At 37.0% G+C, this 22709-nt stretch overlaps 1 protein-coding gene across 2 annotated transcripts in view; it reads right to left on the bottom strand.

Moving 5' to 3' along the window:
* Window positions 1–9974: 9974 nt before the first annotated feature.
* PKIA (cAMP-dependent protein kinase inhibitor alpha) overlaps window positions 9975–22709 on the bottom strand; it is a 43859-nt gene continuing 31124 nt past the window's right edge. For both annotated transcript variants that reach the window (XM_066332565.1, XM_066332573.1), the window contains exons 2-3: window positions 17530–17707; window positions 9975–12537 (exon numbers count right to left, since the gene is read on the bottom strand). In XM_066332565.1, coding sequence (XP_066188662.1) covers window positions 12458–12537; window positions 17530–17680 — 231 coding nt within the window. In that variant the 5' untranslated portion in view covers window positions 17681–17707 and the 3' untranslated portion in view covers window positions 9975–12457. The remainder of the gene's footprint in view (window positions 12538–17529; window positions 17708–22709) is intronic.

Raw genomic sequence — 22709 nt, 5'->3', positions numbered from 1 at the left:
GGTTTTGAGTTTTTACTTTAAAAGATCATTAGTAAAAGTGATGAATAGCTGTCCAAAAGAGTAGGAACATGACTTTCTGGAAGAATAAAGGACTTAGGGAGCAGTTCTGAGTATTGTACTCAGTGGCTATAATATTCAGAGCCACTAAATGAGCTTAGTCAAAAACAATCCTTGTGCAGAATGCTTCCCTCCAATGTTTATTTCAGCTCTCTGGCAAGGACGAGTGAGCGTATTGGCTCATGGCTGAAAGATGGTAATTGAAGGAGAGGGCTAACCTTTCCTATGTGTGAAGCTTCAAGGTTATGTGCGGCACCTTCACTTCATGTACAGCACGTTTGTACTTCCTCGTGATGCAGCCTGGCAGACTGGTTCAAAGAAATCACAAATTTCAAAGCCCAAGCTGTCAAACTGCAACCCTGGAAGCTTTTAAAGTAAAATTGCTTCCTTGTCCAGTAATGTGTCTCTAAAAAGCTTAGTGTATTGTCTTTACTGGAATATAAAAAGTATCAAAGACATTTGAACAAAGAAAAAAGTAATCTCTTCCTACCTGAACTTGTTAGGTATTATAATGCTCCAGAAAAAAAGTTCGCTTTTGCTATTGATGAAACTAAAAAAAAAAAAAAATAGAATTGCCATGTGATTATGGTTGGTGTGTTGAGCAATTTCTCTGCTTGGTAAATTGTACTGATCTACTCATTATAGATTACATTACATTAGAGATTATGTGATATATACCTATAATAGCCCCATTTATCTATATACTTATATGTGTATAAATGTGGCTCGTACAACTCCTTATGGCTAGATCTAATCCATATGATTGGATGGAGATATAGATAGAAATAAAGATATATAGGTCTAAAGATAAATACAGATATTTTATTGATGCACTGCATGGTTCAAGAAACAAGTATTAAGTATTCACTGCTCTGAAAACCCTATTTCTCCTGGCTTGGTGGAACAAATAGATTTTCTTAGTCAGTATGCCCCCACACTATGGAAAAAAGCATCATCAGTATCTTTCTGAAACCCTTCCTAAGAGTTCCCTCTGCTGTAGGCAAAAGAGCAGAATGACCTCAAAGTTGTTACCTACAGAGTGCACATGCTTCTCTCAAACTGCATATTTCCTACGTAAAAATGTTCAAAAAGCCTTTATATTTGACTTAAACAAGCCAAATGGGCTAATTTTTAAAGCATTAAAAGTAGATGTCTCAGGCTTAAACAAGCAATGTCTTCAGAAAGTGGAGAGAGAAATGTCAGTATATGGGATAGAAATAGTAAAAAAGGAAATAAATTTACTAATATTGATGAAACATATATTTGCAAAAAAGTATAAGACTATATTTAATTGTATTGAATTCTATTAAATATATTCAGTTTCAGATATTACCACTTCGTTTATTATTTATTTTCATTTGTTATTTATTTTGATTTGTTATGCTAGTATTTCTACATTCACTTTGCATTCACTACTCAAATGTTCAAATAGAAAGGAGCACAGCATAGATGGAAAGGAAATACCTTCCATGTAGACATACAACTTCTAATTCCTTCTACAGCTGAGTGCAAAGAAGTAAGACAATATGAAACATAGTAGTATCATCCTGTCCCTTTAAAATAAAATCGCTGGCCCAACTCAATCAACAGCTTTTTCATAAAGGACTAAGTTTTCAAGATTTCACATCAAATAGCACTGAAGGTGCTCTAGAATGACCCTGCTTCAGCAGGGAAGCTGGACCAGATGATCCACTGTGGTTCCTTCCAAGCTAACCCATTCTGTGACTGAAGAGTGGGGACTTGTAGCTGTTATCACTGAAGATACCTAACTGTCAACTCAGTCATGCATGTTATGTGCAATGCAGTTACTAAAATGGACAAACTCCATATGCCTGTTGCTGGGGTTATCAATGTCCTTTCTTTAGAACCTTGCACAGCTGGTCAAATTAGTGTCTTTTCAAGTACTGCTTTGATTTCCAATTCAAGTTGGATTTTTATCATCCTATGCTGAGCAGTTGATCATTGTGTTTATGAACTGCAACCTTGTTGTGAATCATCTTCTGTCTAAATCTGCAAAACCTCATTCACCCAGTTAATGTGGTTTGTAAAATAAAATAATGACTATAGTGAAACTGGTATATATGTTTGAAATACCTGTTCCACCTCCGATATGAGCCTTTGCTATCTCATTTCATGAGAAAAGGCAAAATTAATAGAAAGTGAAGGCGACAAGACAAGTTTGTGAGTCCTGATTCTTCATTACATAGGTATGAAGAAATATTTGTTCTAAAGACACTGAAGGGAATTGTCTGTGTAACTAAACATGAAGTCCCACCAAACACTTTTCATAGGGTACAATTGAAAGAACCTAAACCAGATTGTGCTCCTTAATCATCCTTTGGAGAAGCTTCTCTCTCTTTTGACTGTCTCAGTCCAAACCAGTACAATTAGTTAGATGAGGGATAGGAATTTATGGATTTGAACTGGGACAATTTATTTGGTGAAGCTCCAGGGCAACAAATACCCCATTAATTCTCCCTGTGATTGAAACTTGAATGCCAAAAATTTATCAGCTGAATCTGCTTCTGGTAGTCAGAGTATATCTCCGTGTAAGTTTTATACTTCTCCAAATCTGTTATCTTTAGTGAAGAGAGTTTTTATGAGCTTTCTCTGTAACCTGTATAAATCAGAGCCACTTTTTTTTTGAGTGTCATTTTTGCAGAATGTGCTGACCACAGTCTAGAAATTACTGTATATGTACTGTGCCATAAAACTCAAAGCAGTTACTTGCTTTTGTCCTAGCTTGAAATTAACTGAACTCTTTATATTCACTATCACTGTGAAAATATTCAGGAAGCTGGAATATCTACGGAATAGTTTTACATGTCCTACAGAAATAAAAACAGCAGAGAAAAAAAATCAGTTAAAATATGGCAGATAAAAGTAGTAATCCCTAAATATTTTCTGACCTCACAACACATGAACAGCAGTCACTGAAGTATTTTAGAGAAACAGAATAATTCTTCAGAGAGTAGCCCCTAAATTTCTAATGGAAGACAGTAAGGAGGGACCATAAAGGGGCTGGGAGGTCTTGGGAAGATGTTGACTGGCCTTGCATGTAGCTGACATGAAAGCAGGTCCCCTGCAGGTCAAACAGTGATAAAATTTTTATGTTGATAGATCTGTTGGCAAGTTTTGTGAAACTACTGCGATTAGGGCAAGGATTTGTTAAACGAGAATGGTAGAATAAATAAGATACTTTGTCTTTTGAAAATAGTGTCTTTAGGACAGCACAGTACAAAGTGCTGACATTTACATTAATGTGAGATATTTTATGGCCAATATTTGGTAGAAGAATACTATTTAGTAAAGGATGTAGATTTTTCTATAATATTTAATATGTGAACCTGTTTTTCTTTGACCAAGAATCCCAGAATGCCAGAATAAGCTGAGTTGGAAGGCACCCTGAAGGCCCATAAAATCCTGGCCCTACATAGCGCCATTTCCAAGAGTCATACCATGTGCCCGAGGGTATGGAATGTCTGCCTAATTTTCCACTCCTCGAATACTTACACAAACACACATATACATATATGGAAAGTAAATAGCTTTCATCAGACAAATCTATCATTTCCATCTCTGAGAAAAAAAGAAGTTTTAGGGAAGAACGTGTTCCCAAACAAAAGCAACAGAATTACAACTGATGTGATTCACAGGTGGCTATATACATTTAGTTTGCCTTGGGAGAAAGCTGTACATGCAGTAGAACTGTGCCTGCAATACTGAAAAGAGTAATTTCTGGGTTTTGAGTGATATATGCGTAACACTTTTGCTATGTATTGAAGAAATTCATTGCTATGAGGGTGGCAAGGTGCTGGAACTACTACTCAAAGTAGTAGTGGATGCGCCTTCCCTGGGAGTATTCAAGGATGGGGCTCTGAGCAACCTGGTTTAGTGGAAGGTGTCCATGTCCATGGCAGAGGGGTTGGATGACCTATAAGGTTCCTTCTAGCTCAATCCATTGTATGATTCTGTTTGGAAGTACCACAGCAAAACAACTTACCATCCCTGTCATAATTTGTACTACAATATTCCGTGGGGTCTGTATTTGTGAAAGCATAGATAGGCTACTTTAGAGGGAATGAAATTTCTCTGTGGCTTTGTCTTATGCAGAAATGCTTCATAACCCTAAATGATTGGTCGCAAAACTTGTTGGAGAAGGAACATATTCCAGATAGTGGAAAGAGAAAAAAAATTGTCAATATAAAATTGAACCCACTGCAGCACTATGTCACCTTTCAGACATCATGAAAGAAGGTAGTAAATACCAGAGTTACTCACCAGAGTTCTCTTCTGTTTTCCCCTTCTCTTTGAAACATCTTGGGTTACTTATGGTAATAGCCACTGAATTCCTTCATTATTTGTCTTAACACCTAGTTGTTTGGCACAGATCATTGGAATAGCACAAGGAAAGAGAGGTCTATCATAAACACTCCGTAATGCTTTTGAATTTCTGTTCTTCTGAATTTGCCTTGATGTTTCTGAGGGTTTTTGTTTGCTTTTGTTTGGGTAGTTTTCTTGTGCTTTGTTCTGAGTATAATTTTTTTTTGGCGGGGGGGGGGGGGGGGGAAGTTCCAGTAACCACAAAATTTCCACAAAATTCAGATGACTATTTTTTGGTTTTGCTATGATGACTATTTAAATTTGTAGTCTATTTGATATACTCAGATTGTTAATTTCCTGATAGCAAATGTCACAAGGAAGGTACAGTATTTTGTCTGTGCAGCCAGACTGGTGAACATTGGCTGGGATTCTTTTGATTGTCCTCAAAGCTATCAGAGTTTGCATGAAGCCAATAATGCATTTCTGATTACAGTTCATCTACTGCTACCAGTGGCAAGGCCTACTTTAAAACTCCAGGTTTATTTTCATAAATAAAATTTATGAAAATCTTATTTATGGGGTATAGGTGCAGTGCCTGGGGAAGATCTGAAAAATAATGTGTTTTAGGAGATTAAGTACAAAAGCCAAGGCCATAATTCAATCATGTAAAAGATATATTTACAATACTCTGCTCTCATGACTTTCAAAGATTTTTCTCAATTCCTTAATCACACTAGATCCATTGTGGCTGTTTGGACCTTTGTTTCTATGGGTTGGTTTAATTTTGAATCCTTCTATTTAAAAATACACCCCAGTGCCACCAGGAGGTGTCCGTGTGCCATTTTTTTTGTTACTTTCCGGGTTGCTTGCCTTTTTTTTTATTTTTGGGGGGAGAGCTCTATGATAATGCCATAATAATAGCAGTTTCTATAGAATCATTATTATTAATATTATTATACACTGTTGGTATTTGCACTTCCAAACAAATGAGGATGCTGTGTTTGTTTCCAGAGAGTTCTTAATTCTTGCCACGGATAGGAGAATTACAGATGAAAAAGACCGTAAGTTGAGTCATCCATCTTCCCTTCTGGCATGCCCTGTTCTCTGAAATATACTGTATAATGTATTGAGTGAGGATATCAGTCTGTTGCTAGGGAAATGATGACTATAATCAGATGTTACACAGTCTACATTTTGACTGCATTGCAGGATCAAAGATGAGGCTGTGAAAACAAAGATTTTCACTGAAACACTTAAATTGTGCCTTATTTGTACTTATGTAAAATTCCCAGGAAGACAGGAGTGTATACTTCAAAACGCTAAATATCTCACAGTATTTTTATGTTGCATATTCCCATTTGGTCTATAATGCTTAATTGGAAAGTATATAGTGTAGTTTTAGTGCAAATACAGGCATTAAATATATACAGATACAGAGGACATTACAAATAACTACAAGAAATTCTGTAACACTTGAACCTAAAGTAGAGTCATTTTTATTACCACATGGATATTCAGCAGCATACATCAGAGTGAATAGTAAATCTATTTTCATTTGAACATCAGGTAGGAAGAATGAATGAATTGATAAAGTATGCCAGGTCATAGAAGGTATGGTTCAATTGTACTCCACGGGGTCTCTTGAAAATCCTGTTCCAACCAAACTAAAATACAGTGTGTTGCAACAGTTACAAGCATTACCTGCAGATGCTGGGTCCAAGGGAGGGCCATGTGCAGGAATGACACTTTCTTCATGGCTGTACAGCCAGATTGAGTTTTTCCACTTTATACTGCATGTCCTAACCAATGTATTTTGATGAAGTGCACGCAATCCTTATTGAGAAGAAACCATTAGCCTGAAAATAATTTCCAAATACAATTGTGTGTTGTGTTATGGCAAAACTTCTTAAAATGTTAGAAGCTTTTAAAGTTTGCCAGATCTAATTTAGCAGCCACATTCCTGTGAGGATATGGTTCTCAGGCTACCTGTGTAACACTCCAAGCTTAAAGCCCCCCTCCCTCCCCAAATTTATGCATAGTGTTGCTGGTTTATATTCAGCTGTAACTATAAACCTAGCATAGCCTCTTCCAGGACCAGTTACTGGATTCCCACAAGTGATAGCAGTCCCAGGACGTTTTGAAGTAGATCCTGACCCCAAGGACTCATCTCTGTTCTACTGGTAAGAGAGAAATATTAAAGCAGCAGATACACATCATTACAGTACGTGTGTTCTTGCATCAATAGCCAGCTACTCACTGAACTGGAAAGAACAAGGATAACAGAAGACATTTTACAGGCAAGTGAGTTGACTAAACTATTAGGGAACACAGTGAAATTTCACTGAGACCTTATGATAAGATTCCGACACCAAAGACACGGCTAATACACACTGGCTAGATACTTGCCACTCAAGGACCCTAATAATAACTGAATTCTATTCAGAAAAATGCATGGTTTTGCTGCTGTGCACATTCTAATGAATTGCTTTGCACAATCATGTGTTTTTCTTTTTTATTGAAAAGAAGAACCTGCAAATAAAAAATTATGAGTAATGAAATGGATCTGTTAGCATGCTGTGTGGTTAAAAATACCATGTTTTCTTTGCTGCCTTGGAAGCCTGTTTTTGGGTTCAAACTTAAAAACTATTTTGTGTATCTGTTTATAATACTCATGTTTGATGAACACAATGAGACATAATTTACATGCTAATGCAACAAACCAGATGTAGAATAGATCAACTCACATGCAGAGCTTCTCAATATTTGATCTCAACAAGGATCTCCCATACCTCTTGTAGGTAATACATCACTATTTCCTATAAATTACTGCGTACCTACCTTTTTAAAAAAATTTCCTCTCTTATCCTTCTGTATGAAAATACCTGATTAATTTTTCAGGTTCAGAAGGGTTTTTTTCATCAAACTAGATCTAGGCATTAACTGATTAACCACTGATAAAATAGGTTTATTATTTAGCAAATACAAACCACTTATCATCTGTCTTTGCTATTGAAAGGAGGTGATGGGGATTTTTTATAAATGTTTTTGCCTCAGACATTTTGGGAGCATTCAAGATCATCTGCCTCAGCTGAACTTTTGTAAAGCTACTTGCAATCACACTACATTCATGGATCAGCACCAGAGAACTTCCTAACTGCAAATAGGATTGAAAGTGCATACTGATGGCTAATTTGCTAAAAGCTTACCTTAAGAACTCATAAGTAAGTCATCACTAGCACTGGTCTTTTTATTAACTTTTTTTCAGGGTACTGAAGCATGTGTTGCCTGAAAATACCAAGAGATCATTTATACACATCATGTGTTGACAAGTCTGTCCTGTCCTGCACCCTAAAACATCAGCAGCTCCAAAGCAATAAAGTAAAAATCAAGGTAAAAGGATAGAACGTGAAGTCCTGCTGCTTGACCCTCTGCTTTAAAACTTGTTCATATTTTGTTAACTCGCTATGAGATAACACTCATCCACATTGGTAATTTCTGTGATTTCTGTCTCTATTCTCTTGCAGGAAAAAAATAAGTTCAGCCAGAAGATGTAGATACCAGTGAGAATGTTCCTGCCACAACCTTTATTTCTCTAATTTTCTTATCTGTTAAATGTTTCTGCTTTTTAAGAGCATTCTGTGTTCTATGTTAAGAGAACAAGCGATATCTTTGATTTCTTAAAACCTGGTGATTCTAGGGTTGGTCTTAAGGGTATGTGCCACAGATTTATGGATACTTCTGTTCTAGAGTACTATTAAGAACCTGAAGTTGGTTCTGAAATTAAAATATCACCTGAAGTTGAACAGTTTTTTTTCTTTTTAGCTATTATCAACACATCATAACTGTTCATCATATGATGGAAGAAGCTATTTTGTGCACTGGGCCCACCTGCCTTACTATTAAGAGAAGATATCCTCCTTATATTGCTGGCCTATCTTCTTGAATTCACACTTCCTTCCTGGCTCTATTGCCTCTCTCCTGAAAAGAACTTTGAAACAGATCCCACTCTGTGCATTGACCAAAAAGATTAAGTGAAATAATCTTTCCACTACAAGACTTTAGTAAGTCAAATACACTAATACAGCACTCCATGTATTTCTAGGGTATTATTTTTACATCAGGGAAACACAGGACAGAAAATAAACCATCCAAAAAGAGATGCAGAGCAAAGCAAAGTAACAAGTCGGCAAAAAAAACAGCAGTTCAACACAGGAACACTGCTGAGGTTAGGAAAACTGTCAAAGCTGAGTTTACTGTATAATGTGCTCAGTCTCAACAGCAGCTCTCAGTCTTTCCTCTGGACAAAATTCAGTGATGTTTCTGAAACATAAAATACAAACATTAAGAACACCCAACATTCTCTAATTTAACTGAGAAAGGCATTCGTACTGTAGAAATTCCATCTTAACCCCTTTGGTAGTTGCTCCTTCTGGGCACCAGATTATAAATTATCCATTTGCACTCCTATGAGGATATACCTTTTCCCATTTCAAATTCTTGGGGAAAAAAATGAAAGAGAAATTTCACAGATGAGGACCAAGTACACTGACATTTTTTCACATTCAATAATTGCGTTATCAAAGGTCATGGTGAAGTTTTGGCTCTAAGATGATGGTTGGATTAAGTAACAAACGTGTGCTCGCCACCGTCTTTAAACACACACTTTTTGAAGCATATGGACAATATTAATGGAAATAAGCAGAAGAAAGAAATGCCAGTATCTCTGTCCCATTATAGCCCTAAAAGTTCTGTTTGTTTCAGGTGGACAGGGAACCTGAACCCCGCAAGTGCAATGCTTGTGGACACAGTCATAGACTTTATTATGGAAACAAAACATGAATACAGAGACTTTTTAAGTGATGGTCTTTCAGAGTGACCAAAGCACTGAAAGCATGCAAGAGACTGTAAAAAGAAATCCCAAAAAAACCAAAACAACCAAACAAAAAATGAAACAACAAACCCAGCACAATTCCACCAAAGCCAAAACTAAGGAGTATTCTATTATGCTGATATTCCAGACCTGACTTTGTTGTGTCTATATAGCTTTTTGGGAAGATCTTTCTAAGATAAGCATGGATTAAACAGACATTTAACTATCATGAACACAATAAAATAGAAAGATGATACTGGAAGAGAAGTCAGGGTGTCAGGTTAACTGAAAAAGATAACTAACAAAAGCAAAAATAACCCAGCCTGGTCCTGCCTTCAGTGTCCCTGTTATATGATGCAAGCACACAGAAGTAAAGGTGTGAATATATTTAAAGCAGCTCTTCTGTAATTGCTTTGGTAACAATAATACTCAAGGTACAGAGCTGTGACTTGGCACAGACTAACCACATGTTTACATTAAGTGAGGCCTGCTTGTAGATGCTACAGAAATATCCAAAATTAAGACAGCAAGCACAGTTCAAGTGATAAATCAAGCCCTCGTACACTTTTGAGGGAAGAGGCACATTAATAGCCTTTTACTCCACTAAAATTAACAACACTATTTTCCCTCATAAAGAGATGTGTTTCAAAAAACCAGCAAAAGCCTCCGTAATTTGTTTAAAAACGAGCAAAAAAGAGGAGAAACAGAAAAAACAGGTACAAAATAGAGAGGAAAGGCTGAAATTAATTTTATTTAACAACACAAAAGAATTAAGAAGGAAAGTATACTGAAATAAAGAAAAGCAGTGAAGGAAAATAAGGAAAACCATCATTTTAATATACTATAAATACTTATTTCACTGTTGCCTTTTTCTGCAACATCTTACTGATGATGTTTCATGGATCTGATGATCCATGAAAGTAACACTATAAAAAACCCTCTAGAATCCCATTTCCGTCTGGCATTTGTGCTAGGTTAACAGTAACTAGTCCATGACAGAGGGCAACCAGTTCAGCCTGAAGACTTGATGCAAGAGCGAAAGGGGGAGAAATAATTTTAAAAAAGGTCAATTATAATGTGTTAAGTTTGAAAGAAACACCAAATGAAACAGGTGAATAAAAATTTTTTAAGGGTAACAGTATTTCCAAAGCAAATGGACTACTTCTCTTACCAAGAAGATAGGGCATTTGACAGCTAATAAGACAGCAAGGCATTCAGCTTCCAAACACTAAAAGGTGAGAGTTAATATTACACGCATGAGCCACAAGCATACGGCTGGCTTGTTTTTTATTAACACTAATAAATGATCTCATAATACTGATCAGAAGTGGTTTTTTTCCTCCACAAATCTCACAAAAGATTTTCAGGTGACAAGTACTATGATACATATGGTAGAAACAAACAGCTGTGGCCACAAAGATGTTTTGTTAACTGATGATTAATATATTCAGGAAGCAATCACACTATTCATTAGTAAAAGTTTACAAACATTAAAAAGTGCATAACATTTGAAACCAACAACACAAAAATATATATAATATATATATACTATATATAAAGTGACATCACCTCCTATTAATAAAAGAAAACAAATCTTCTGACCTTGTGATTGGTGCTTGTGTGATTGCCATGGTTTACTATCAGTCACTCTCTTCACTCACCTTAGTCACACAGAGGTGTGGCTGCCCCATTTTGCAGCATTCAGCCTCATGTATGGCCTTGTCTATTGGGGCAGGATGAGGGGGAAAAACAAATCCATCAGCAATAGCTACTGCAGAACAGGTTATTCATTTGTAGATATTTTAAGTGATGTCCTGGATGGACAAGCTATCCTGGTATTTTGATGAAGGCCCAGTTTGGACTGTCATTTTGGAATAGATGAAATGGGAAAAAATCTAGTCTTTGGGTGCTAGATGCCAAGTCTCTCACCTCCCTTTCCAACTCCAAGCCACAAGGCTACTGTAGCAGACTCTAGCACTTGGCTGTTCTGGTGCATCAGTAGCATGCTACTGGCTGTGCCTCAACAGCCAGCTCAAAACTCAACAGCCTGATCAACTGAGGCAAAGGCAAGGAATAGTAAAAATCAAACCCCTTGCTGGATCCAGCCCAGGAGCCACTCACTGGACTGTACTGCATTCTAAAACTCATTTCAGAATACACACTTGGCAATAACCTATGCCAGTCATTTTCCCATGTGTAAACAAGGCCTATCTTTTACAATGTGAATCAGGAAAACCTCTAGCACCATGGAATTAGTTTGAATTTTAACCCATATAAGGTTATAAATGTATTCTTAAAACTACTGTAACAATAAAATACTTGGAATAACATTTTAAAAAAATATCTCAGAGAAAGATTACGAAATTGAGACCAAAATTAGAAAAATGGGGAAGAAGAATAACATAAAAGATTCAATTTGAGTCTCTGATATGCGACTAACTACAGGCGAGTGGCAAAACTGTACCAAGGACACAACACACGCTCAAGTATTCACATTAACAAATCGCTCATCTAGTAACAAATTAGAGTGTTGCTGAGTCATTTAGGTTTAGGCATAATCAATTTAGCGGTTGACGTTTAGATCTATCATGTGCACATCACCACCTTATGCAAAAAAACCCAGCCCTTTCAAAACGTGTGGTAGAAAAATTCACAGTAACAGAAATATTCTTCATAAGCAGTTGAGAAGGGGCAGTGTGGAGCATCTAAGTTGTACAATACAAAAACCATTGTAAATAACAGAGCTGTAAAACAGATGCAAAGTTCTAAAAACAGTGCTTTCTTTACAGTTCTTATAATGGGCAAACACTTTGGCCAGAGAATTTAAAACTCTGAGGATCACACAAGCCTTTGCTTAAGATACACAATTAGATCCTCTGATGCTTCAAAGGCCATTTGCTACAAGATTTACCTGTTCTACTTTCTAAAAGTGTTCCCATCGAGTAGTCATTATGAAGGGATCCATCTGATGACACTATCCCGAAAAATCAATACATGTTCAACCATTGCTAATGACAGAGGTAGAGAAAATTCTGTCTTCTGTCACAGCTTGCACCCAGATTTTTAGCATTGTGTTGAGTGGGTTCCAGCAGTGAAGACACATGCACTTTCTTTTCTACCAGCTTGCTCATGGAAACAAATTTGTTCCAGCACACTCTTGTAGCCTGAAAGCATCCAGCAGCTGCTCCACTCGGTCAAAGTCGGATGTCAGCTTTCTTGCTTTGCTGCCTCCCCTTGGGCCTCCCCGGTCTGCTCACTTGGATTTCGTTGTGCATCTCCTTCTCCCTCTACAACACAGGAAAAAAGGATGAGTAACCCACCCTAAAATAAAGGGAACCCTGATTGTTCATCCATCAGTTTCAAAAACAAAGTAAAGAGAAACTGAAACTGAAGTATTAAACTCTTTACTACTGAGATAGCTATACTTTGTTTTGGAAAGTGTCTCTTGACATGAAAATTCCTAGCTGCAGTCACAAGTATCACTTTAAATAAATATCAAAGGTAAGTAAAAATTAATGAATTTAACAAAAACAGCAGAGTATTTTTTAAAATTTCTTCACTGTAATGCTATAACAGTATAAGAGATAAAAAAAACCTCACTGCACCAATCTGAACAGTTTGCTACAAAGTGATGCAACTTCAATAAATGCAATAGTTTGTTAAAGCTGCTTTAGTTCTGTGGATCCATTTTCAGCATCCTGTCCACTGCAAACTGTCCAGCTGTCTCACTGCAAGCCACAATGACCTGAGGACCAGATCACATCCTACAGAGGCACAGTGAGCAGGCAACTCACTGTCTAAAGAAGCCTAAGAAAAGCATTGTCAAATGCTTTTACTATCTATATGCAAAGTACTGTATTTTACATAAGAATTAAGGACCTCACTGGTCTTTATTATCTTTAAAGGCAACAGGAAGGTAAGTGCAAGTAAGACACAAGACTGGACTGATCAGCTACAGATGCACAACAAGGATTAATGTTAAAACATACATTGTCTCCTGTATGTTGCAAGGATTCTGAATAATTTGTACTGAAATGGCTTAAGAAGTTAAGAAAAGAAAATTCCATGGCTAGATTGTAAGGAGGTCTAGATGGATGTAGCAGCTTATTTACATATAACTCGATTTTTATCTATAATCTATAGATTAAAGAAGATTAGCTATACAGATTATCTATAATCTTCATTTTAGAATGAAGGCAGGGCTCTCAATGCAGATATTTATTGTTTCCTCATTTCAGATCACATGGTGCATCTGCAGATTTCTTTCTGTTTAGAGAAACAAGCATCATAAACGCCTTCTCTTTTCTGTGTAGAAGAAAGGGCACACTAGTAGTGGAAAAAATTTTTTTGCCTTGCAAAGAACATTGCAAACAAGCTTAGATATGACAGCTGTATTTTGTGCATGCACTGAGTATTTAGGCAGGAAAATGCCAAAAAGGGTACTGTGAATTCTCACATTCAACCTGATGAAAAGTTGTGTGGAAAGTTGATTACCTATTAAACAGTGAAGTTTTTTCTGCTCATTATGGGTTGAGTAGTAATTGAGTACACAATTGTTCTGCAAGGCACTTTCTCAGAAAACTTCTTCACTTTCACCCTCAAATTAAAAAGGATTCCATCAGGACAGCTCTATGTGTGATTATTTACTATTGGACAGAAATCTCTTTTGCCCCAGTTGTCCAAACACTTTCTACAAACCTCCTACATTTGTTCTGATACTGCAGAAGATGCAATAAGTGCAATTTCGGGTTTTGTTTCTTTTTTTGCCTGCTCTGCCCTCCATTTATTCTGACTACTACTAGTACTATGTGGGCAAGCCAAATTTTCCTGGTGGAAATCTTATTAACTAAAACAATAGGGAAAAAATTCCAAAACTGAAGAACAAAAAACACTTTTGTGCAAGGTATTTGTGTTAAAAAGAAAAATCACTCCTGGACCAAAAGCCTAAATATTTCACAACCTTAGTGTTAAACACAGAGCACAGGGACCCAGGGAAAGAGCACTAAGGTTCTAATACACCACTTCTTGAAAGATTCTTCCCAACTTGCTGAAAAAACTCATTAATCTAAATCCATTTAATCTATAATACACTATCTTGGTATCAGCTTTTTCTTTCTATTGGCAGGGCTCTCCTATTAAAGGCTTTAAAATATATTTACAGAGATAAATTTGCTTTTAAGTTCTGAGAATCCCAAAACTGCTAAGCACATTGCTATTCTTCTTATAAAATCTGATGGCTAGAAACTCTCAAGAGCAAGATTGTAATTTTTACACATCATTTTGAAACCAGCAGGCAGTATTAAAAAAAGAAACAAAACCAAATAATACAATACTCTAAGCCACAATACAGTCGTGTGACTTGGTCAACTGGCTACAGTTACCAGTCCTGCTAATCCCCAGCTTTTAACTCAATTTTCTTCCCGTAACATTTCTGACTCTACGGTGTCTTACTATTCCCCCTGCTTTCACCCAAAACAATTCTACCATGGACTAAAATCAATTACTTTCAATCACTAATTTCTAAAAATCAGTTCTTCATTCCAGTTCCATATGTCTTCAACACCCCGTTACGCCCATTATTTGTAGATGCTTGGACCAAGCATCTACAACTTTTACAAGGAAATGTTCTTTTCACTTCTGTGTTCTACAGCACCTAGAAAACCAGCAGCTTGTTTTAGAGATTAGGTCTGCAGAGACTTGTCCTCATTTTTCACTGTACTTTTTCCTCACTACGTCATTTAGTTACAGCTTGCAAGATGATCAAGTTTCTTGGATTGCACTGGTTACCTTGAGAGTGTTGAGCAGGAGAGTTACCTGCTTGATTTCCCTGCTAAACATCTTTATTTCGGTTCTATTTTATGATCTCTCTTCCAGTTTTCTATCTACCAGATGTACACAGTGTTGCTTTTATTTAATTTAGATAAAATGTGTTGACACAGTCCTTGGAACCTGTATTTTGGGCTTTGGTAAACATATCTATTCCATAGACAATAACGGGTTGTTAGCTTGCTATGGACAAAGAAAACTGGGACAGTTCTTTTGAAGGGAGAGTATCATACAGTAATTATACTTATTACACATAATTATGCAGTAAACTCGTGATTATCTGTTGTTGGCTCATTGATGATGGGATTAACCAACACTCACTTCAGGTATCAGGTACTGAGTAACAGAAAAATACATTGTCTTTAAACAAGTCTAGTGCTGTTAAAAGCTGTTCTGTTTTTTTTTACAGGAAACAAATCTGCAGGCTTTTTAAAGTGAATGTACTAAACATGCTTGGGTGGTTTAATTTACATATGTTTTATAACCACCTTTCTTTTCCTTTAGCACCTGCATTATCCTGCTCTGCCATTACTCCACACAGTTGAAAGCAAACACACTTGCAGTTTTGCAAGAAAATGCATGCAGATGTAGTAGGAATAAAAAGAAATAATCAAACCTTGATGTCTATGTTTATATAATTAAATTGTACTTAGCATATATTGTTTGACATGCACCTTGAAAGAAATAAGAAAAAGCCCCCAAACATGTGTTTTCGTCTTAATCCTGTCAGGTGTGATGCACAAATGCATCCTACAAGCATTAAAATATTCTGAACTGGGATTTTACATGCAAAATATTTTTTAGCCTCTCTTTATTTGGAATGACATGACATGATAATACACTAATACTCACATGAATGCTAGGTAAGACAATGCTTTTTCCAGCATTTTTGGTTTGGAGGATTTTACTTGGCCCCTAGTTGTACTCATAATACAGAATTTACATGTATTTTTATTTTATCTAATGGAAACTGCATGACCTTCTGAAGAAGTATGTAGACATTTCTGTGTTTCTACCTGGTATCTAAAGGTAACTTTATGAGCAGCTCTGTATACTTTTCTGCATTGTTTAAGTTACCCGGGCTTCAAAAGGGATTACCAATAAGAACTAAAGAGACTCCTGAAAACATATTTCTGGCTTATAACAACTCCACTGTTGAACTTAAAAATAGGGATTGTTTTTATCTTCTAAATGGACAAGATCAAAGACGGTTTTGGTAAGTGCAAATCAGGCTGAAGAAAATTAAAGCACAAAGGAATGCTGGCATGATGCCTTTCAAATGGTGCCTACTTTCCATTTTTCCAACATTTTACACCTGTCCCCACTAAAATAAAAAGACATGCCTACACACATACTTATAAAGCCTTTTTTTTCATAGGAATAAACTAAAAGCCCTGCCCAGCTAGAACTGCATGCATCTAGAATCTATAGGTCCCAAGCTGGCAACTGCAAAAGGAATGACTTAGGATGTAGATTAGTCCAGAAGCCATAAAAAGAAGCCCTCCTTCAAAACAGCACTACAGCCACCTCAACACCATGCTGCCCACATGTGACTGTCTTGTCAAGAGACTGCATCTCAGAACTCTTGTCTTTATCTCTGAGAAAAGTATGTACACAAACAGGGCTGTTTATCAACAGTTCCTTCTTGGCTGCACTTATTTTATTCTGCTATTATTAAAATAAGAAAAACCATGCCTTCCCTAAGGTCTGAAAAGGGCTTTCTAATATCTGTAAAATTCATTCATTAGCCACTACTCATCTAACATAAAAAAATACCCAGTCATATTACCATTTTTATTTAATGTAAGGTTCACTCTCCCCTCCTTCCTCTCAACTGAATATGTACAAGCACTTAAAAATGTTGGTAATATTAAAGATTTAGGATTGCAATACTGCTTATCACCTTAAAAGAAGGACAAATATCAGCAGAAAAGAGAAAGAGACAATTTACTCAGAAACAAAGATCCAGGTAAAACAAACAATAACTCATTGCTAGTGCTCTGCCCTTTGGCAGCTGAAAAAAACATTAATTTCACAACCACCTTTCAGCAGACACATGACTTCTCCTACAAGCTTCAAATCAGAGAGCTTCCATTAAAGGACAGTATGCAGACTTGGGTTTAAATAAAGACTTCCTTATTTTCTTCCTCATATTCTACTTTTCATAAAATTTATCCTGTTTTGGACCCTGTCACCAGGCACTCACTGCAGAACAACTTTTCTTTTTTCAGTGATGTGTTGTACTTGCAAATACCACCCTTCCCGTTTATGAAATCCGTGATTCTTATTGCAGGCAATCCATGTTGACTAGAAAAAAAGTATTTCTGCTGCTGAAGGACAAGGGAATAACGTGGGCACATAAACAATGCTTTTTTTTTTTTTTTTTTTTTTTTTGTGTACTAGTTCTCATTTTAGTTTTAAATAAATATAATAAAAGCCCAAAACATACTCACCTGTTTTGTTTATATCAAGCTCTGATAACTTTAAGGCTAGTTCACTGGAGTTCCCACCCGGAGAAGACACAAGGATGTCATGTAATGCATTTCTTCTACCTGTTCTTCCTGAAGCAATAAAGTCTGCATATGTAGATTCCACATCAGTCATTGCTAACAAATATCCACATAGCAGTACCTGGATAGAAGGAAAAAAAGAAAACCAAAAAATGACCACTTAGACGACCAGAAAAACAGATGATCTAATGGATTAGGAATAGAACTAGAAGATTCCCATTACAGGGTAGATTGAGGCATCTTCATTTACTGGTTAGCCAGTCTCAAAATTTGGAGAAATTAGAGAAGAAACAGAGTAAAAAATCAAAAACACTGTGGGTATTTCATGCCATCTGTATTCAACAGTATTTTAACCAACTTCATTTTCCATGCTTCATAAAGTGATAGTGAGTACTTTATAAAAGCAATGACCTCAGCAACATAATTTCTTTATAGAGTTGTCTTTGCTTTTAATATTAGCTGAGATGTAGGAGGTAGGCAGGGGGTGGAACAAAGTTCTGTTCTACAAAAAGCAGAGTGTAACAAGTAAGAAAGTACAAATTGATAATGCTTTTGCATGCAGAACCGTGTGCTCATACACAGACACAGTTATGTTTTGTATATTTTCTTTTCTGTTAGTATTAGTTTTGGCATTGTATACAGACCTCTCTAGGCTCAACTAATTTATTTAGGTGTGGTAGTTTCCCTAAAGCAAATGCATTACCATAATGCTCCTTAAGTGAGTGGAGACGTGCTACCAGAGCAAGCAGAATAGCTAAGCTAGAATACAGAGGTTTGAAAGCAGTGCTCTCTAAGCTAGGTATAAATTCAGAACTTCTTTTCACTAGAAAACAATTATTTCTTGTGTCATTAGGGAATAATGTGATGATGTGCATTAATGCAAGATCTGACAAAGATACAAGGAATATAAGATGCTATTTCAATATTGGTAAGAGAAAGATCTGCCTTTCTGCTGCATTATATGCTACAGATCTAAGCTATTAGAATTTAATTTTCTTAATTTATAAAATGTTAAAAAGTATGGAGAGGAGCACTTTCCCTCGCTGATCACATTGCTTTTACTGTAGTTTCATGTGCACATGTCTATGATTTCCTGCAAAATGCTTGGCAACCATGCTTTCCTCACGTTTTATGTTTCCGTGTCATAGAGGAATCAGGGAAGCTTTCTGCTAGAGGAGTACTCCAAAGAAAAGAAACACTACAGAACTACTAAACCAAAGCAGCACCCCCACAGTTGTATGCTTCCTTCACTTCTAAGCAGAATTTCTCTGGTTTTGCATGCTGGAGGACCCGGCCATAAAGGCAGCAACTCACAGCTGCCTACAGCGAGAAGCATTTAGCTTTTATTACTAAAGTGGCCAAAACTTCATATTTGCATAGAATGCAGAGGGTTTTTTAATCAGTTCCTACTGTAGGTGCTGGACCCTGAAGCAGCTCTTGAAGTCATCACAAATACTAACAGCAGTAAAAGGTTCAGCCTTTTCTCTTCAAATAAACAACAACAACAAAAGCCCCTCATTTTTTATAAATGCTTTTTATTTTCAAAATAGATTAAACAAAGACAACAGCCAATCCTCCACCCTCACCTCTGAATAAATTTACAAACCCTGTTCACTCCTCATCTCTGTTCCATTCCTCACCTCCCCAAATTCAGTCAGCTGTACGAGGGTGTACATATGATGTGTGTGAGAAGCCAAGAAAAGGGTTCAACACCATATTTTATTTAGTCTAAATATAACTATATCAAGTATCATTCCAAGACTGACTGACTTGAAAAGAAGTTCACTGCTATCAAGCTTTGGTGTCCCATGCCGAACACTGATTTGCTGACAGGCTAATTTTACTCTTATGATCAACCATTATGACATAGGAAACTGCCTAAAAAAACCAAACCAACAAAGAAACAAAAACTCCCAACAAACCAACAACCAAAACAAATCAACCCACAAAACCTAACAACGCCACCTAGGGTGGGAAAAGAGGTCAGCACGACTGAAAGTCTGCCAGACATACAAAATAGCACAGTGTCTCTGTTTAATAACAAAAGCTTTTATGAGAATGAGACTACATGCATTTCTTCCTCTGAACTACTCTGTTATTGAAACATTGCAAGAATATTGAAGCAAGAAGTCTACCATTTGTTCTTTGCCCAAGGTGCAGACACTGCAATGTCAAATATATCAACCATGTAGTAATGTAGCATGTAACTTGCAAAGGTGAAGGGAAACAGCACAAGTTTTCGGACTTATCTGACCCATTCACTGAATAACATTCACCAGAATCAGAGACTTAAAGATTTTAAGCAGATTTAACTTAAATTCGTGCATGCTTTTTATTGCAACTGATGTGTAATAATGGCAGTGCAAACCATGAAAGTAATCAATATACAGGAGTGGATTTCATATTATTGTAGGACCAGTCCAAAGTCACCATAGCTATCACCCCCGTGAAGACTTTAATTTATTTTTAGCATAGAAAAAAACCCCACAGAGTTGTTTTATTTTCTTCTTTGAAGGGTGCATATGAGTGCATCAGGCCCAGAATAACCAGAGAAGACTACAACTGAGGTGGAACAAGCTGCAGGGCTGTAAGACTTGCAAAATAATCCAGGTTGTATTCCATGAGAAATTCCCTCGATGTACGAAATGCACTCCACAGAATATGCTTCTCTAAGATTATACTGCTCTTGAAACATTCCATAAAAATGGAGAGCACCAGTGGAAATCTCAAGCCTATTTAGTTTTAGCTATTAAACAGGAAAAAATATGCTTTTAGAGAACTTGTATTTAAATGTGAATTTTATGTATGCTCAATATGGGATTACTAACAACATTCTGATCAAAAAAATAATGTTATCAAACATACATTTATGACACTTCCAAATTTTCCTGTCTGTGTCTCCTCCTAAATATCAAATACCATTCTGTTTTGTATTGGCATTATCTTGAGACATTACTGCATAAATATGGAACTCCACTGACATCACCCAAGAGCTCCCCTTCCAATGAATGGCTCAGTGCCCAGCAGTTTGTATTTATTCACTGAAGCAGTCATTAAGGCATTAACATTCATTTAAAAAAAAATCTTTTTTTCCCCCTTCAGTCTCTGTGGAAGGAGTGGAATTTGCTAATAACTCTGTGAAATACAATTTTAATTTCCTAAATAACAGCATTAACAGGTACTCCTGCATTAAAGATTGTGGTCACAGTCCCGCTAGTTCTACAAATACAATTTTTTCAAAAATTGCAAAACAAATACTCTGCTACATGGAATAAAACTGAAACAAGAGGGCTGCAAACCTCACTGCCTCTGCCAACTGAACCAGCAAACTGAAGAAAGAAGCTCTGAGAGAATAAGGATTAATGAAACCTACTGTTACAAGACTGGATTCCTTGGTAACTGGTAAGATACTATCCTACCAGAAATCCCCCCCAGCTGTGCTTCACCTTTCCTCCCATGTAGTCACTATGCCTGATAATGGGTTAGAGTTCCCATCACACCCCAGGGGATTTTCGTACAGCATCTTTTATTTCCTCAGATTCTTAGTTTCCTACACGTCTAGAAATGTGGGTATCCTAGACTTTTGTTTTTCCCTTCCCAACTCCTTCCTCACAAAAGTTGAGTTGAAAAATATTTTTCAGTACTTAAGAAATTACAGAGGATGAGGATGGTAGAGTTGTTACTTTGGATTTTAGCCAGTCTATCAAGACATGTCTGTATTGTTAATGAATATTCTGTATTGAACATAAGGGGTAGAGTAAGTATCCAAGGAATGCAGAAGGATATCAAGGATAGGTTAAACAAGGCCAAGTGCTGGGTCCTGAATTTGCACCAGAACAACCCCACGCAATGCTAGAGGCAGAGGAAAAGTGCCTGGAACGTTGCTCCATGGAAAAGGACCAGGGGATGCTGGTCAGTATCTGCTGAACATGATCCAGAGAGTGCCCAGGTGGCCAAGAAGGCCAATGGCATCCTGGCCTGTATCAGCAATAGCGTGGCCAACAGGATCAGCGCAGTGATTGTCACCCTGTACTCGGCACTGGTGAGGCCACACCTGGAATTCTGTGTTCAGTTTTGAGCCCCTCATGGCAAGGACACTGAGATGTTGGAGTGTGTCCAGAGAAGGGCAACAGAGCTGGGGCAGAGTTTGGAGCACAAGCCCATGAGAAGTGGCTGAGGGAGCTGGGGGCATTTAGCCTGGAGAAAAGGAGGCTCAGGGGGAACTTTATCACTCTAAACTGCCTGAAAGGAGTGTGTAGCCAGGCAGGGGTTGGTCTCTTCTCCCAAGTGACAGGATGAGAGGAAATGGTCTCAGCTTGCACCAGGAGCAGTTTAGATTAGATATTAGGAATACTTTTTTCACTGAAAGGGTGGTCAGGCATTGAACAGGCTGTCCAGGGAAGTAGTCAATCACCATCCCTGGAAAAGTTTCAAAGACATGTAGATGTGTCACATGTGGCCATGTTCTAGTGGTGAACATGGTGATGTTTGATGATCCTAGAGGTCTTTTCCAATCTAAATGATTCTATGATGAGAACATTATAATTTAACAGATACATAAAGAATCAGTATTTGTGTTTCCAGAAATTTACCAGAACACTCCTTTAACTCCACAATCCAATTTATGTTATATTTCCCATTTCCACATTATATATGGTGAAAGTTTCTGAGGATAACTGTCAAATCTCTGTTACTGAAAAAAAAAATTCCTAAAAAGTTACTGATGAGTTCACAAATGTAATCCAAATTTGACTGTGTTCCATAATCATTCAGTGAAATCCAGTATTATACAATGCCAGTGTTCTCAAGGGTTTGGGAGGAAAAGTACAGAAATTATGTGGTACATCAGCATGAATTAAAAATCAGTGTGTCTAATGCTTATGGGCTAGAGGTACCCAGGGCTGTTAAACTTAAGTCTGCTTAAGGGACTAGATACCTAAAAAAAGCCCAAGTGCATTTGAAGTACCTGTGCTAGTTGGTGTTCATTATTATTTCAAAAGGAAGACAGAAGAAGAGCGGGCACTTGACACACATACAGCTTGTCTATGAATTTGGCAAACACCAGAGAGCTGCCATTTTCTTGGCAAACCAGTGTAAGGCTAAGAAGTACAATCTTTCAATGT

The sequence above is a fragment of the Sylvia atricapilla genome, chromosome 1, assembly GCF_009819655.1.
Source record: "Sylvia atricapilla isolate bSylAtr1 chromosome 1, bSylAtr1.pri, whole genome shotgun sequence".
Lineage (NCBI taxonomy): Eukaryota > Metazoa > Chordata > Aves > Passeriformes > Sylviidae > Sylvia > Sylvia atricapilla.
This window is presented reverse-complemented; position numbering and strand designations above follow the sequence as displayed.